The sequence below is a fragment of the Pipistrellus kuhlii genome, unplaced genomic scaffold (assembly GCF_014108245.1).
Source record: "Pipistrellus kuhlii isolate mPipKuh1 unplaced genomic scaffold, mPipKuh1.p scaffold_m20_p_14, whole genome shotgun sequence".
NCBI classification, from domain to species: Eukaryota; Metazoa; Chordata; class Mammalia; order Chiroptera; family Vespertilionidae; genus Pipistrellus; species Pipistrellus kuhlii.
The window spans coordinates 6,894,076-6,912,005 of NW_023425449.1; the positions used below are offsets into that span (position 1 = coordinate 6,894,076).

General features: G+C 35.7%; 1 protein-coding gene across 4 annotated transcripts in view; it reads left to right on the plus strand.

Moving 5' to 3' along the window:
- The window catches only part of INTS8 (integrator complex subunit 8), a 34,218-nt gene extending 16,441 nt beyond the window's left edge, over positions 1-17,777 (plus strand). For 2 of the 4 annotated variants that reach the window (XM_036436527.2, XM_036436530.2), the window contains 16 exons: positions 278-453; positions 1,592-1,725; positions 3,645-3,755; positions 5,633-5,834; positions 7,520-7,641; positions 9,895-10,079; positions 10,431-10,464; positions 11,083-11,139; positions 11,221-11,282; positions 12,542-12,660; positions 13,879-13,982; positions 14,666-14,716; positions 16,277-16,350; positions 16,429-16,493; positions 16,874-16,917; positions 17,576-17,777. In XM_036436527.2, the coding sequence (XP_036292420.1) occupies positions 278-453; positions 1,592-1,725; positions 3,645-3,755; positions 5,633-5,834; positions 7,520-7,641; positions 9,895-10,079; positions 10,431-10,464; positions 11,083-11,139; positions 11,221-11,282; positions 12,542-12,660; positions 13,879-13,982; positions 14,666-14,716; positions 16,277-16,350; positions 16,429-16,493; positions 16,874-16,917; positions 17,576-17,692 (1,657 nt within the window). In that variant the 3' untranslated portion in view covers positions 17,693-17,777. Of the gene's footprint in view, positions 1-277; positions 454-1,591; positions 1,726-3,644; positions 3,756-5,632; positions 5,835-7,519; positions 7,642-9,894; positions 10,080-10,430; positions 10,465-11,082; positions 11,140-11,220; positions 11,283-12,541; positions 12,661-13,878; positions 13,983-14,665; positions 14,717-16,276; positions 16,351-16,428; positions 16,579-16,797; positions 16,918-17,575 lie in introns of those variants that run through there. The other 2 variants (XM_036436528.2, XM_036436529.2) reach the window with 2 other exon arrangements.
- The last annotated feature ends 153 nt before the right edge of the window (positions 17,778-17,930 follow it).

Genomic DNA, 17,930 nt, shown 5'->3' on the forward strand with positions numbered 1-17,930 from the left:
TATAAACCATCAGTAACTGATATTTGAGAACCAAATATGGTTGAGATTAGTGCAGCCTCACCATACGTATGATTGTATAATTACTCTTATATTGTCATTGATATCACAGTTTTAAATAAGGACCAAAGTGGAATTTTAAAATCTATTTCAAAATATTGTTAATGTGGTTTATGAAATGGTGATTTGTTAACTGGTTTGTTAACAAAATTGGTTAATATTTTTTTTCCCAAACTAAATCATCTCCTTTTTTGTTCTATAATATTTCTTACTGATCTAGGAATGTGTGTCTGGGGTTGGAAGACCTGCAGTATGTTTTCATGATTTCTTCACATGAGCTTTTCATTACATTGCTGAAAGATGAAGAACGGAAACTCCTTGTTGATCAGATGAGGAAGAGATCTCCTCGAGTGAACCTGTGCATTAAGCCTGTGACATCCTTTTATGACATCCCAGGTTAGCTCTCCAGTCTGCTAGCTAATGTTGGCACGTTTGCCCCTCAGTATATTTGAGGATGCCCTCTTGTTTTAATTTGCACTTATGCTGGTAATTAATAGAAATCTACCTGTCTTCCGTTATTATATTTCTATCTAGGCCGTTAAGTGCTGAGATTCTGCTGAGTCTGTGGTTAGTGGAGAGTTAGGCCTATATACATATAAGATTGTAGCTAGGGTAATGGACCAAGGTAACTCTGCTGCTAATGTGCTCTTGGGAGGTAACAAAAGAGGTGGGAGGGGACTGGTAAAATGTGCTAAGACCATAAAAAATACAGGCTTCCATTTCAGCCTATGTCACTGTGATACTACCTATTGGCTAAGCATTTAGCTTTGGCAATACTATTGTCTTTTTTGCCTTATTTATGTGATTTTTTAAAAGTTTTTAACTTTAATTTATAAATATAACTAGAAAATATAGCCCTGTTAATTAATAAAAAAAAAAAAGGCTTCAAAACTTAGTATGGGTGAGGTAGAGAATTCAGTTGGTTTAACAAAAAGGCAAAACTTTAGCAGTTTTGAAACTCACTGGATTTAAACTGATTAACTGTTGTAAAGGAAAGGAATAACATTAACACATAAAATGCTGGAAATTGAGGACTGTCTCAAAGGTGAGTTGTAATTAAGGATTTTAATGATCATTTCATGGTTCTTTGAGAAGGCAGTATTTCCTCTTCTTCCTTCAATAAACATACATTTTAAATATTTGTTACTTAAAATTAACCTTTTATTTATACATGCTCTTGTTAACACGTTATGTTAAAAAAGTAGGAGACTGTCTATATAAGTTAGTTTTTTATCCATATTGATTTTTACCTCTGTTTATATTTTCTTCATCCTTATTAAATGCTTTTTTTAAATGCAGACATAATACAAATTGTATTGAATTTTTTCTGAGGATAAAGCTAATATGTAAATTACCTTTTGTTGGTGAATCAGTTCTGAAGATGAGAGCTGTTTTTAGAATAGATATACTAAGAATAAAAACCCCGTAAATATAATAGTTACATACACAATTTCAGTAAATTATCACTCGTACTTACATGATTATTTATACCCTTGAATTAAATCATTAAAATAGGAATCTCTTCCTTTCTTAGCCTCAGCAAGTGTCAACATTGGCCAGTTGGAGCATCAGCTGATACTGTCAGTGGATCCCTGGAGGATTCGGCAGATTTTAATTGAATTACATGGAATGACATCAGAGCGCCAATTCTGGACAGTATCCAATAAGGTAAGAAACCCTCTGTGAAGAACAGGAAGTAAAATTACCCTTCTTTTCTAAGGTAAGTTAATCGGAGAGTTGTTACCTGACCGTTTTGAGAATTAGGACCCCTTTTATTTGCCAATAATTTAGGACCTTCACATGATAATAATTATGTACTTTGAACATCCATTGACAGGAATAAAAAATAGTAGAAAAGATACTATTAAACCAGTAGCTTCTAACAAGTTTATATCCCACTTATTATTATAGCATCTACATGCACCTTATTTTATTTTATGGGTTTTAGGTAAAATTGGAGAAGATGCAGAAAATGAGCCATTGGGGTTGTTTATTCATGGTGGTTACTGCCAAGATATCTGATTTCCCCAATGAACCTTGGGTGATCTGTTCTGTACAAATGTGGCAAATGGCAGAGACTATTTATAATGATGGGAACCCTGAGGAAGCATGGATCCGAGGACAGGGGTCTCAGATAACATCTGTACTATGTGTGATTTTAGACTCTCTTTCCCTCTCTCATCCCTGAAATTGGTTTAGCACTGGCTTTGAGACATGGACTTTGCTCAGCTATCCCTCTAGAGTAGTTCCCATCAATAAACTGAGGGTGTTTAGAACTACATGTTTATCTTTCTTAATATTTTCGCTTCTTAATGTATTTTTAAAAATATATATATTTTATTGATATTTCACGGAGAGCAGGAAGGGAGAGAGAGAGAGAGCTAGAAACGCCGATGAGAGAGAAACATCGACTAGCTGCCTCTTGCACACCCTCCACCAGGGATATGCCCGCAACCAATGTACATGCCCTTGACCGGAATCAAACCTGGGACCTTTCAGTCCACAGGCCGACGTTCTACCACTGAGCCAAACTGGCTTCGGCTCTTAATGTATTTTTTAAGCTCTTTTTCTAAAATATACTTTTTAAAATTGATTTGAGAGAGAGAGGAAGAGAGAGAGGGAAACATTGTTCCTTTGCCTTGCTTACATGCCCCCAATGGGGGTCAAACCTGCAACCTGGGTGTGTGCCTTTACTGGGAATAGGACCGGCAACCTTTTGGTGCACAGGGTGGTGGTCAGCCAACTGAACCGCGGCGTTCAGGGCCTTCAGCTCTTTTATATCCTTTTTCTTCCTGTGAAATGGTTTTTTCAAAAAGCTTGGGACCACCACGTTGTAAAGATGTATGTTTTTACTGGGCAGTTATACCCTGGGTAGACTGTCTAGTTAAGTTGAAAAGAGTAAGTCAATAGCTGTACAGTATTTGTTTTTAAAATTAAATTAATCCTGGATTTAAAAAAAGAACCCAAACACACAGGTAATGTATATACCTTTTTCTGAGGTTATTTACTTAACAACTTTCCTGCATGGAAGTGCAAATCAAAATAGCTATATATTTTATGGGACTTGAACATGTAAGTGCAGTGAAATGGAAATTGCTGTGAACATTAATTGGGCCTCGTTAGTATTGACATGGTTATTAGTGTTCATTTTTATAGATGAGGAAGTATAACATAATATTTGAGAGCGAGTTCTGACACTTAACTACCCGAGTTTATATTCACCTTCCATACTTTTACTAGCTTAATAACCTGAGGAAATTATTTAACATCCGTGTGCCTCAGTTTTCTCATCTGTAAAAGGGGGTTACTATCTACTTCATAGTACTGTTGTGACAACTGCATAAGTCAATACATATACTCTTTTTGTCTATAACCTTCAATATGTTCCAGTCAATTTAATTATTTATTACTGACTCATTATAGTGATTATGTTCATTTTTAATAGCATTTTATTCTGGCTGTTATTTATTTTTTTTAAAGATGACCTTTGCATGATTTTTTAAATGTGATTGAGGATTATTGAAAGATTCTTATCTAGATTTGACTTTCTCTAAGTGTGTGTATTTACATATTTTTATTTCTTCTAGTGGGAAGTACCTTCTGTTTATAGTGGTGTTATCCTGGGCATTAAAGACAGTTTAACAAGGGATTTGGTATACATTCTCATGGCCAAAGGTTTACACTGCAGTACTGTTAAGGTGAGTAAAAGCATACATTAACTACTGGTTAAGACTATGCTTTACTAATTTTAACATGAAAGCCAGGAATCAGAATTTTCTATTTTCCTGATCTTAAAATGGTAGCCATTGGCCTAAAAGGATTTTTAAAAGATATATTTTTTAAATTGATTACTGAGAGAGGAAGAGGAAAGGGGAGAGAGAGAGAGATCTATGATGAGAGAGAATTATCAATTGTCTGCCTTCTGCACACCCCTCATCCGGGATAGAGCCCGCAACGCAGCCATGTGCCCCTTGACTGGAATCGAACCTGGGACCCTTCAGGCCACAGGCCAATTCTCTATTCACTGAGCCAAACCAGCCAGGGCCATATACATTGTTCTTAAAAAAACAACAACTGTGCCGAAGGTGTTATTTCAGTTTTTAGGTGAGAAATCAGAGACTCAAAGGTATTAAATTGTTTAATGTCACATAGCTAGTAATTGGCATCAGTGCTAGAAAGGACAGAGAGAAGAGAACATATTAAAGAAACCTTGAAGAGGTAAAGACTGCTGATTTGCTGCAGAGGGCAAGAAGGAGAAAAGAATCATGGATGATGGTCAAGTTTCTGTTTTGGTTGTCAGGGAACAGATGGAAGTGCCAACAACTGAATTTAAAGAGAAAATCATTTTTGAAGGGCAGATTATGAATTCATTTTTACAGTGTTTAATTTGGTCCTGCAATTGGACCCATGAGCTTGGGAGTGGTCTGGGCTGAAGATAGTGATTTGGGAGTCATCAAAGATCACTCAGGGAGAATGTACAGAGCTTGGGGGGTGCAACATTGGGTCCCAGAAAGGGTGGTGTGATGGATATGAGGACCAGGTACATGTGGAGTTTCAGTAGAAAATGTCCAGTTCAGTAGATTGGACAATTAGAAGATATTTTTAAAAATATATTTTATTGATTTTTTTACAGAGAGGAAGGGAAGGAGGGATAGAGAATGAGAAACATCTAGAGAGAAACATCAATTAGCTGCCTCCTGCATGCCCCCTACTGGGTTTGAACCTGCAACAAAGGTACATGCCCTTGACCAGAATTGAACCTGGGACTCTTCAGTCCGCAAGCCTAAGTTCTATCCACTGAGCCAAACCAGTCAGGGCCAATTAGAAGATCTTGGTTTAACTCTGACTGGGTGGCTCAATGGAAGCATCATTCTATATACCAGTAGGTTGTGGGTTTGATCTCCTCTCAGAGAGGCAGCCAATTGATGTTTCTCTCTCAAATCAATAAAAACATCCTTGGTGATGATAAAAAGTAAAAAGGTGAAGATCTTTGTTTAGTGAACTGTTTCTTTATTATGAAGGGGGCTGGAAGGGAGAAGAAGCCCGACTGGACGGAAGGGGTCCTGGGAGAGAGATGGAAGACTACTCTTTGGAAAAATTAGGAGATATGTAGCAAAGGGCTTGGATTATAGCTGATTTGATTTACAAGTCAACTATGTAGATTAATTGTGTAGTATGCAAAAGATTTTAGAATATGGAATCTTGTTGAAGAAGGGTGTAAGGTGTATGGAGAAGGCTGTTAGGAATTTTACACCCATATAATATATATAACATGTAATTTATTAAAGTTTTTTATTCTTGTTTTATAATTTATGTAAAAATTATTTAGTAATATGGCATGTAATTTATATTGATTGATTATTGGATCTTTTTAAAAAGTTGCAAAAGGATTAAATATTTATTGGAATAAATCATCAATACAGAGATGATGATAAGATAATTTAGCCTCATTTCCTGAGATAGTGAATGTCCATCATTTAAGTTCATCTTTCTCTTTGCTCTGTACTCATAAAGTTACATATTTTTGGTTTGCAAGGAAAGATAATCCAGACTATTCTGTTATTTCTTTTCGTAGGACTTTTCCCACGCTAAGCAGCTGTTTGCTGCTTGTTTGGAGTTGGTAACAGAGTTCTCACCAAAACTTCGTCAGGTCACGCTCAATGAGATGCTGCTGCTGGATATTTATACCCATGAAGCTGGAACAGGGCAGTCAGGAGAGAGACCTCCTTCTGATCTCATCAGTCGGGTGCGGGGATATCTGGAGATGAGGCTTCCTGGTAAGACTTGCACAAAGCCACATTTCAGAAATTCATTACCAAGTAATCGGGGGAGAGTCTAAGGATGTTTCCTTGACTTTTTACTTTCTGAAAAAGGTTATTTCTCTCCAAAACCAGAATTCAGATGTGGACTTCACTTGAGAACATTGGGAAAATGTAGGAAACAAGACATTTCCTAAGATTGCTGTAACAAAGTACCACAAACCAGATGATTAAAAATGATAGAAAATTATTCTCTCATAGTTTGGAGACTAGGTATCTGAAACCAAGGTGTCTGCCTGCAGGGCCAGGCTCCTCCTGAAGATTCCAGAGAAGAATCCTTTCTTGCCTCTTCTTAGCTTATGGCTGTGTCACTCAGGCATTTACCACCTGTTTTTCTTCCTTCTGTTTTCGTTTTTCCTCCTCCCTTATATGGCAGTGTGTGTGTGTGTGTGTGTGATCTTATAAAGGACCAGGCATTGGATTTAGGGATTGCCGTAATTCAGTATGACCTCATCTTAACTAAGTACAAAGACCCTATTTCTCTGTCAGGCACATTCTGAGGTTCCAGGTGGATATGGATTTTGAAGGGACTCTACACGATAGAAACTAGTTGTAATTTGAAGATACTCTGTTAAAACAGTCAGTGTCCTTAAAGGTACACTTTGAAGGTTTATTTCCCCATTACCATCATAATCATAGGAAAGCCTCAGAATGATTGCCACTGAGTCAGGAACTTGCTGTGATCACTTTAGGAACAGTCCTCTTTGGCCCCATTCTAAATGTAAATATCTCAGAAAAGGGGCACTGTCTCTCAGGCTGTACAGGACTCCACTCTCGGTTCTGATTCTGCTTTGGGAGCCAGGCCATCTGACTGAGAGGGACTGCTGACTGAGTAACTGGCTTCCTTTGGCAGACTGTACAGCACTCAGTGACATGCAGCATTTGGGATGCTAACTTTACTTCTGTCTTCATTCTTCTTTAAGAAGATAAATCAAATAATGTATTTTTTACTTTGCTGTGTTCCTATGCTGTTTTTTGTCATTTCAGATTCTTTTTTGAAAGAAGATGAGATATAAATTAAATAGCCACCGGCAATCTTTTTAGAAAGACTGAGTATAATTACTTAAGTTTAATATCTCTTTTCATTTAGAGTTTTAACCTTGTTCTTCAGCATTCATTGGGGTTTCTTTTTCCTGCAGTACATTAAAACCTGACTGTTATATACTAAGGAAGTGTTCAAAACAATTGCTTCTGGTGCAGTGATATTTTTTGAAAGAGTTAATGAATTGTCTCAGGAATATTTATTACATTTTAATCAGAAAAATAATAAAAATGATATATTAACTCAGATTTATTACAGTTTTATATGGTTTATCTATTTCTCTTTAAAGTTTATCCCATACCATTTTGTACTTGTTTCATTTGTGTGTTCATTCTCTTCTCATTTGAATTATAAATTTTCGCAGTAGAGTGTTGGATATCTGAGGTGTTTTTAAGTGCGTACTTTTTTGATTAATAGTGGGGATCACGGCAGACTGTTGGGAAACTTTTAAGCTTTCTAGAGAAAAGTACAAAATGTTAATATTTTTCTGTTTTTTATCTGTAACTTGTTTTTAATATGCTTAACTGAAATCTGAGCAAATTTTGCTTGTTCTCATTATAATGTTATGATGGTAATTCCAAATATTTTCTGGGCTTTTTAGATATTCCTCTTCGTCAAGTTATTGCTGAGGAATGTGTTGCTTTTATGTTAAACTGGAAGGAAAATGAATACCTTACACTGCAAGTTCCTGCCTTTCTGCTCCAGAGTAATCCATATGTAAAGGTAATTCATGTTTAATCTAAATAAAATAATTATTAGGATGGAATTATTGTACCTATTTTTTTTTTAAGGTCTGTACTACTTAGGGAACTTGTCCAGTTTTTATGATACAATGTAAGATTGGACAAATGTTTGTTGGTTTATAGTTTTTGATAATTTAGGCACTTGATAAATGCAAGGAAAAATAATGTAGTTCAAAGATAAATTTTTGGTATAATCCTAAACTGGTGAACGGTGGGTCAGCTTTTATTGCTTTGAATGATAAAATCAAACCCAGCCCACAAGGCTCAGTGGTTGAGCATCAACCTATGAACCAGAAGGTCATGGCTTGATTCCTTGTCAGGGCACACGTATGGGTTTGCAGGCTCGATCCCCAGTGTGGGTCGTGCAGGAGGCAGCCAGTTAATGATTCTCTCTCATCATTGATATTTCTCTCCCTTCCTCTCTGAAATCAATAAAAATATAATTTAAAAAATCAAACTCTAGTTTTAAGCTCTGGAATACACAGGTATACATGGGTATACACTGGTGGGAGCCGTAAGGAGTGTGTAGTTCCACCATTTTCCATTTGAGCACCTTACTTTTTTTTTTTTTTTTTAACTCTCACTAAAGGATATGAGAGAGAGAAACTCTGATGTTAGAGAGGAACATTGATCAGTTAGTTGCCTCCATATGCTCCCTGGTCTAGGAATTGAATGCGAAACCTAGTATGCCCTGACCAGGAATTGAACCTGCAACCTTTTGGTGTACAGATGCTCAACCACTGAGCCACTCAGCCAGGGTGGACCTTACCTTTCTTTAGAGTCTATTTACTTCTCTAAATGTAATGTGTTGGATTGTTGTTAGTGTACTTGTTTGTTATCAGTAGTGACACCCCTGAACTGACAATAAGTTGTTCATTCTTTTTTCCTTTAATCTTTCTTTTTTTTTTTTTTTTAATATATTTTATTGATTTTTCACGAGTGGAAGAGAGACGGATAGAGAGTTAGAAACATCGATGAGAGAGAATCATCGATCAGCTGCCTCTTGCACCCCCCCCTACTGGGGATGTGCCCGCAACCAAGGTACATGCCCTTGCCCGGAATCGAACCTGGGACCTTTCAGTCCGCAGGCCGACACTCTATCCACTGAGCCAAACCGGTCCCGGCTAATCTTTATTTTTTTCATTTAGCCCTTCTTCCACCACCCACACATTCTCCTCTTTTAATTATCTTCATTGTGCTGAATTTGCTATAAGAATTTGATTATCTTTTTGATTTTCTTTTTCTACATTTAGGGTCTGTCTTTTCTCTGCCTTTTGCTTTCAGCTCTTCCACTTCTTATTATTTCTGGGTCCTTCCTCATCTTTGGTCTATACGCTCTCTGTTAGGGCATTCATTTTCCGTAATCTGGCCTTTCCTAATTCTGCCCCTTCATATAGCAGTATCCCCAGTTGCTACTGTTTCTTAGAGAACAGTTGCTTTGAATCTTGTTCTATCAACTACAATTTCCATATATTTTTCTCAAGAAATATTTTTTAATTATTAAAGTGTGTGTGTGTGTGTGTGTGTAAAACTTAAGCACTATTTTATTTATTTATTTATTTATTTATTTATTTTTAATAGATTTTATTGATTTTTGTACAGAGAGGAAGGGAGAGAGATAGAAAGCCAGAAACATCAATGAGAGAGAGTCATCGATCAGCTGCCTCTTGCACATCCCCTACTGGGGATATGCCCGCAACCAAGGTACATGCCCTTGACCGGAATCGAACCCGGGACCTTTCAGTCCCCAAGCCGACGCTCTATCCATTGAGCCAAACCGGTCTAAGCCTTAAGCACTATTTTAATCTCATCCATGGGATTTTAACCCCGTTAACATTGTATTGTATACATTTCTTTGCAAACCTTTATTTATTTATTTTTTTAAAGCAGGATCATACTATATATATTTGGTAATTTGTTTTTTCCCCCACTTAAGAAGTCACATACATCTTTGCATCATCGCAATTTGTTCTCATTAGACTATACTTGTTTGGAGCAGTGAGGTTTATAATATACGAAGACCAGAGGTTTCTTTCCTGAGCAGATCCAGATCTGTCCGCAGATAATGAGGTCTAAGATTCTCAGTTGTTGGGGAGAAGGCACAGCATAGAATAACTGCTTGGTGTACTGGGACAGCTGTCCATTTTGCTTTTGTGCCATAATAATAGAACTCACATGTGTGGCATTACAGATGAGCTCTTGTGTATTTTTCTGTTTGTTTTTCATGTTACAGCTTGGACAGCTTTTAGCAGCTACAATCAAAGAGCTTCCGGGCCCTAAAGAGAGTAGACGGACTGCGAAAGACCTGTGGGAAGTTGTTGTTCAGATCTGTAGTGTGTCCAGTCAACACAAACGAGGAAATGATGGCAGAGTTAGTTTAATAAAGCAGAGGGAATCCACATTAGGCATAATGTATAGGTATGTTTTGATCAGTTTATTTTTTTCTTAGTTATTATTTATGCTATTTGTACTATTTCCAGAACATCTACCATTATCCTTATATATCATAAAGATAGACAATGTAAGAATTTGCTGGTGCTGACATCTCATGGACTTGTCTGACATGATCACCTTTGGAAATATCTTGTTTATTTTAAGAAACTATCATTTAATATAATCAATGGAAGCTTACAGTTGGATAGTAATATAGAAATTGTATTGTTATGGCAATAAAATATATTCTTATACATGCAGAACTGGCGAGTTTGGAATAAATCTTCACCTATAATTTATTTTCATTGTATATATAATTTTTTTTTTTTTTTGTAGGAGTGAACTGCTTTCTTTTATAAAAAAATTACGGGTATGTTTTCTTAAAAGTCAATTACTATTGCTGATTTTTTTATAAACTATAACTAAAAAATATTGAGTGCTTAATGATTATTTAGGTGAACTGTTAATGTGCTTCAGTGTTGAGGATAGGATAGTCTAAAAGGAGAAATTTATTTTGCATTTACCTAACTTACGTTCTAGTGACTACAAACAGGCATTTTTTTAAATGACAAAGAAGTCTTTATAATAGGGCTAGATGTGTGAAGCCTAGCTTTGACTTTTGTTTGATCAGGTTAATGTCATACTGATTTACTGGACATAACCTAGATTCCATCCTTTATTATTTTAAGGAATAAAAGTCAGTTTGTTTAAGGTAGCTGAAAGTACTTGTGGAATGTGATCTGTTTACTCAGTTTCAAAAGTCATGAGGATTCGTATATTCTAAACCAGACTCCTAAATAGGATTAGTTTTTGCCAGGATTTCTTTCATGACATTAAAGATAAAGTTGATCTTTAGTGTGTTTTAAACTAAAGTAGATAGTAAATTCCAAAGAGTAAGAAAAATCCGAAGAAAATACTTGGTATCCTTGATATTGATTTGAGATCTATTAACATATAATATTTAAAGATTCTGTTTTCTTTCTCATAGGAACCATTGGTTTTGACTATTATTTTATCACTCTTTGTCAAACTTCACAATGTTCGGGTCAGTATTTCATAATTTCATTGTTTTAAAAATGTTTGAAATACTCTTCCTTTTAAATCACCTTTTCTTTTTTCTTTTAAGGAAGACATTGTGAATGATATTACAGCCGAACACATTTCTATTTGGCCATCCTCCATCCCCAAGTAAGAAGTATTATAGCTTACATTTTATTAAATTACTTATATATTTAGGTCCATCCTGACTGGTATAGGAAGCTCTTGAATAGTTTGATTAAAAGGCTGCAGTGTCAGGATTCTATAGCTAAGTTTGTGTTTCTCAATAATAGTAATTGTCTTTCTAAAAGCTATGACTAAGGCATAACTCTTAAGAGCAGAGGTACACCAGCCTTAGATAGAACAGAAGAGCTCTAAGTAGTCCTGATTACTTGTCAGTGGGTAAAATTAGAAAATCGAAGCTAAAAGAATGGCTTTCTATCAGGTTTTATATCTCATAAGGAGATTGGAGGGTCAGAAACGGGTTCGGGGCCCTTCCCTCCACTTACTGGGGTTGTTTCCCAAAGCAGTACCCTGCTTTATTTTTAGTGTGGGTATTGTTAATGAACAAAAAGAGTGGTTTGCCTAGAGGCTCTTAGCCAGACTCTTAGGACCGGAGTCTCAACCACTCCACTTACCTGTTATATGGGCAAGTTGCTTTCTGTGCCAATTTTTGCATCTGTAAAATGGGTATATGAATAGTACCTCTGTCAGAATTGTGAGAATTAATTTAATTTTGTTACTGGTTAATTATGCCTAAAAAGTGGAGCTAAGGTGTTTATCCTAACTCTTTTATATGCTTTATATTGTAAAGTATTTAAAGAGACCTATTTAAAGTGGTCTAGTCCAGCGTTTTTCAACCGCTGTTCTGCGGCACACTAGTGTGCCACGAGATGTTGCCTGGTGTGCCATAGGTGCAGACAAGACAAGAATTTTATAATTTTTCACTATTTTGTTTACTTAATATTTCATAATAAAGTAATTATAAAATACTTTCTTTGTGTTTATTTGATTCCTATTCAAGAGAATTAATTACTTTATATATAGTCAATATAGGCACAGAGTTAAATTTTTTAACATTTTCTAATGGTGGTGTGCCTCGTGATTTTTTTCATGAAACAAGTGTGCCTTTGCCCAAAAAAGGTTGAAAAACACTGGTCTAGTCAACCTTCTTTGGCATTTTGAGGAAAAGGAAACAAAATCAGATGGTTTTCAACTGTTTATAAAAAATTAGCTTATCACACTTTCGCTGACTTAGATGTTTTGATAGTTTTTATATATTTACAACTACTAATAGTTAGATTATGGTCACCTAAATTTTGGGTAAGTCTTTGTTTTTAGTAAGTGTGTGTATGGAATTTGAAATTGTTTCTTAAAATGGAGCTTACTGGTCATTGTCTTCTCTGTAGCCTCCAGTCAGTGGACTTTGAAGCTGTGGCAATCACCGTGAAAGAGCTGGTTCGGTACGCCGGCAGCATCAACCCGAACAACCATTCCTGGTTAGTCATCCAGGCAGACATTTATTTTGGTAAGTGAGATGTATGCGTGCTTTGTGTTTTGTTTTTGTAGTATTTTTAGAAATGAAAATAAATATATTGTAATTGATAATTATTTATTTTGGGGAATACATTGATATTCTCCCATTTTATGTGATAGATTTTTTTAAAAATATATTTTATTGATTTTTCACAGAGAGGAAGAGAGAGGGATAGAGAGTTAGAAGTATCGATGAGAATCATCGATCAGCTGCCTCTTGCATACCCCCTACTGGGGATGTGCCTGCAACCAAGGTACATGCCCTTGACCGGAATCGAACCCGGGACCTTTCAGTTCGCAGGCCGACGCTCTATCCACTGAGCCAAACTGGTCCCGGCATGTGATAGATTTTTTTCAACTTGATAAGAATATTTTTGTTAGTGTACAAATCAAATAAAATTTCTGACTGGTATTTCCTGATCAATGTTTTAGTAGTTGAGTTTTTTAAAGAGAAGATTTCAAATATTATAATAGGATACTATAATGAAACCACATTTATGTGCCACCCAGCTCTAGCAATAACTTTTGGCTCGTCTCATTTTATCTCTACACTCTCACTACATTATTTTGCTGTCTCCTATGTTATTTTTGAAGCAAATAGTTGATTATTTAAAAAAATAGATATTTTTGTTGATTTCAGAGAGGAAGGTAGAGGGAGAGAGAGAAACATCAAAGATGAAAATCATTGATTAGCTGCCTCCTTCTGGGGATTGAGTTTGCAATCCAGCTATGTGCCCTGACTGGGAATCAAACCTGGTTCATAGATCAATGCTCTACCACTGAGACACACTGGCCAGGCTAGTTGACTGCTTATTTTCACCCCTTGCCCTCCCCCCCATCCAAGAATTTATTATCAGTATCTTATTATCTATTCAGAAAAGATTTACTGGTTCTAAACTACCTCAGAAAATTAACTACGACATTTGGGAAATAAGTACCTCCAAATACTAAGTTCTGTGTACTAGTAAGTTTGACAAGAAATCTGAAATCTTTGTGTAGTCATTTTTAGAAGGCAAAAACTATTATTTTGCTTCTTTAAAGTAGTTTTTTTTAAAAAGGCAATATTTTGCAGTATTTTCTTGAATAAGTGTTATCTCTAAGTTTATAGTTTGAATCTGCTTTTATCACCTGACTTCACCAAGGAGGCCATCTGTTTTTCCAACGGATAATTTGTGTTAGGTAATTTCTTGATCTCTGTTTTCTACTCCAGCGACAAATCAGTATTCGGCAGCTCTTCACTATTACCTCCAGGCGGGAGCTGTGTGTTCTGATTTCTTTAATAAAGCGGTACCCCCTGATGTGTATACAGACCAGGTAGGTTGTTTTTATTGGCGTTTTTCCTTCTTGACTGTCTGCCTTTAAATGCTCTTCCTGGGTCCCTTGTGGGTGAGTTTTCATTTCTCTGTTGTTGTGATTACTCCCAAATTGATTGCTTTAGATCAGATTGCTGTCCAATATTTAAAAATTTTCAATAACTATTTTTTTTTTAATTAATAGTTTTTTAGAACTGTTTTTTTATTTTTTAAAATTTTTAAAAAATACACTTTTATTGATTTCAGAGAGGAAGGGAGAGGGGAGAAAAAGATAGCAACATCAATGATGAGAATCAATGATTGGCTGCCTCCTGCACGCCTCCTGCTGGGAATTGAGCCCTCAACCTGGGCATGTGACCTTGACGAATTGAACTGGGGAACCCTTTTTGTCTGCAGTCCGACACTATCCATGGAGCCAAACTGGCTAGGTGCTGGAACAGTTTTAGATTCATAGCAAAGAGGGGAAAAAAAATTAGAGTTCTCATATACCTGCTTTGTATCAGCTATTACATATATCTTAGTAAATGTTCCCTGTATACTTTAAAAAACAAACGTGTATTCTGCAGTGGCTGGGAGTTTTATAAAAATGTATAACCTCTCCTGTTCACATCCCATATCATATCAGTGCATTTATTATAATTGATGTTAATTAGTTTCTTAAAATAATCCACATTGTTTTTATAGGTAATAAAAAGAATGATAAAGTGTTGTTCTTTGCTGAATTGCCACACGCAGGTTAGTTTAATATTTTGATCTTGATTTTCTTGTATATTAGAGTTTATAGTAAATATAAAGCGTTGGACTGGGAAATAGCTTGTATTTTCCTTGCTATTGCTTAAGTTTATGGTATTTAAGAATTTGGCATATGTAAGTTTTTTAGTTCTTTATAGCAGTGGTCGCTAACCTTTCAGAACTTACAGACCACCAGTCACGGACCACTGGTTGGCGACTGCTGCTCCCAAGGTTTCTTTAAACCAGTAATCACCAACCTTTCGGACCTCACGGACCACCAGTTGAAATCCTGGCTCCTTTATAGAATTTAATGAAAATGAAAGAATATTGGTCTTTAAGGTGGAAAAGAAACATTCTCAAGTGTGGTGTTTTTTTTTTTTTTAATTATATTTAAGAGTAGATATATACATTAGTTATTAGGAAAATGCAGATCAATACCATGGTAAGGTATCACTTCATACTAACATTGCCGTTATTCAAAGACAGATAGGAACAATTGTTGGTAAAGATGTGAAGAAATGATGCTGGTAGGAATATAAAATAGGGCAACCTTTTGGGAAAAGTTTGGCATTTCCTCAAAAATTAAAAGTGTAATTACCATATGACCCAGCATTTCCTTTCCTGTGTATGGCCAAGAACATAGAAAACCTATGTTCACAGAAAAATCTGTACATGAATGTTCACAGCAGCATTGTCTATAGTATATTATTTCCAGAAACTTAGAAACAGCCCAGTGTTTGTTAGATGAAGAATGGATAAACGAAATTGATGTCTATACAACGGACATTATTCTGTCATAAAAGGGGGATGATGTATTGATACATGCTAAAACAGGGATGAATCTTACAAAGTATTATGTTGAGTGAAAAAAGTCAGCTACTAAAGGCTGATGTATAATTCCATTAAGATGAAATGTTTAGCAGAGGCACATGCACACAGTCAGAATGTGGCGTGGTGGTTGGCAGAGACTGGGGGAAGAAGAATGGAAAGTGATGTCAGTGGGTACGGAGTTTTTGCAGAGGGAAGGGAGGGAAGAAGACCGGAAGGGAGGATATTTGATAGTTGTGATGGTTGCACGACTTTGTAAATACACTAAAAACCAATGAATTGTGCATTATAAAAGGGTGAATTTCATATTATATAAATTATATATTTTAAAATTAATAATTAAGCATTATGACCTACATACTTTTAGTAGATCTGCTTTAGGTTAAACAGACTGGCAGCCTAAATTTTGCCAAAATGAGCTCTGTGTCTGCCATCTGTCAAGGTTTAAGCATGTTCTTATGTCCTTGAATATCATGACAGTTTGGCTATTTTCCATTCCCTTCAATTTTTGAACTGGCTTTTCGCTAGTTTCTCATTCAAATAAACCTCTAAAAACTGTAGATATTGGGCAGGCAGTTGTTTGTATAAAGGTTTTTGAAATTGAAATTGAAAAGAATCCATCAATATGAGCTAATATTGTTGATATAAGAATAAAAAATGTCCCCTCTAAAGTCAGGAGTTATTGTTCACACTAGTTACCTTAAACCATTTTCAAATCCTTATTTGTTCATGTAGGTGGCAATTTTATGTCAGTTCCTCAGAGAAATTGACTACAAAACAGCCTTTAAATCACTGCAGGAGCAAAACAGGTATGCATAATTTTAAAAAAAGAAATGAAGCTACTATTTTTCTGCTTAAGAGGGAGTAACTGAATTCTATTTTTTCAGTCATGATGCTATGGACTCCTACTATGACTACATATGGGATGTTACCATTTTGGAATACTTGACTTGTATCCTTTCATCTAATGTACATGATATTAGTACAGTTCATTTCTATAAATTAAAGAAGTATTTAATCGTGTGCATCTTCTAAACCCGTGGTTGGCAAACTGCGGCTCACGAGCCACACAAGTCTCTTTGGCCCCTTGAGTATGGCTCCTCCACAAAATACCACATCTTGGGCGAGTCTATTTTGAAGAAGTGGCATTAGAAGAAGTTTAAGTTTAAAAAAGTTGGCTCAAAAGAAATGTCAATCGTTGTACTATTGATATTTGGCTCTGTTGACTAACGAGTTTGCTGACCACTGTTCTAAATCAAACCTAAAACAGAGTTGAGATTCTGCTGTAGTTTTAATAGTATTAGACTTATTATTCTTAACTGATTCATTTAGATCTTCATCACAAAAGAGGAGAAACAGATAAAAGACAAATTGCGGTAAGTAATTTTGTGTTTTGTTTCAGTAATATAGTTAAGAATTGTATCAACAACAACAACAAAAAAAGATTTTGTGTGTTTTGTGTGTGTGTTATTTCCAAAAGTTGGTTATTAGTGTTTCGTTTTTTCTGCCTATTAGTGTTTTTTTGTGTGTGTGTGTGGTTTTTAAAAATATATATTTTATTGAATTTTCAGAGAGGAAGGGAGAGAGAGAGCAAGCTAGAAACGTCGATGAGAGAAAAACATCGACCAGCTGCCTCCTGCACACCCCCCACTGGAGATGCGCCCACAACCGAAGTACATGCCCTTGACCGAATTGAACGCGGGACCCTTCAGTCTGCAGACTGTCGCTCTACCACTGAGCCAAACCGGTTTCAGCTATTAGTGTTTTTTTTAAAGATCCTATTTTGATGAGCATTTGCATCTAGTTTATTTCACATTAAAATATTAGATTGTGTTATCTCTCTACTCTAGACCTTTAAATGGCCTCTCATTTCACAGTGGTTAAGTCCATACAGTGGTTTGTAAGGCCACATATGATTTGCCCATCTGACCCCCACCTTCTATAACTTCTATACCAGTAAGTAGTTTCATGTATGTGTATGTTAGCAAGACTTTTTGCCATATCTCTAATAACATCACTTTTCTGTTTTGGAAGATCAAAGCCATTGGTCAAACAGAATTGAACGCAAGCAACCCAGAAGAAGTGTTACAGCTGGCAGCGCAGAGGAGGAAAAAAAAGTTCCTACAAGCAATGGCGAAACTTTACTTTTAAGCAGTTAAAGTTTTTTAACTTTATTTTTTAAACAATAGGCTAAATATAAACAGTATTAAAAGATTAAGTTTATATATAATACAAATATACACATTTAGTGGTGTTTTCTTTCCAGACAAAATACCGAAACAATTTAAAAACAAACTATACAGAAGATTTCATGGCATAATAGCTTAAATTTTATAATTTCTTCAAAGAAGAGATTCACATGTCTAGTGACAATCTATAATTTGTTTTC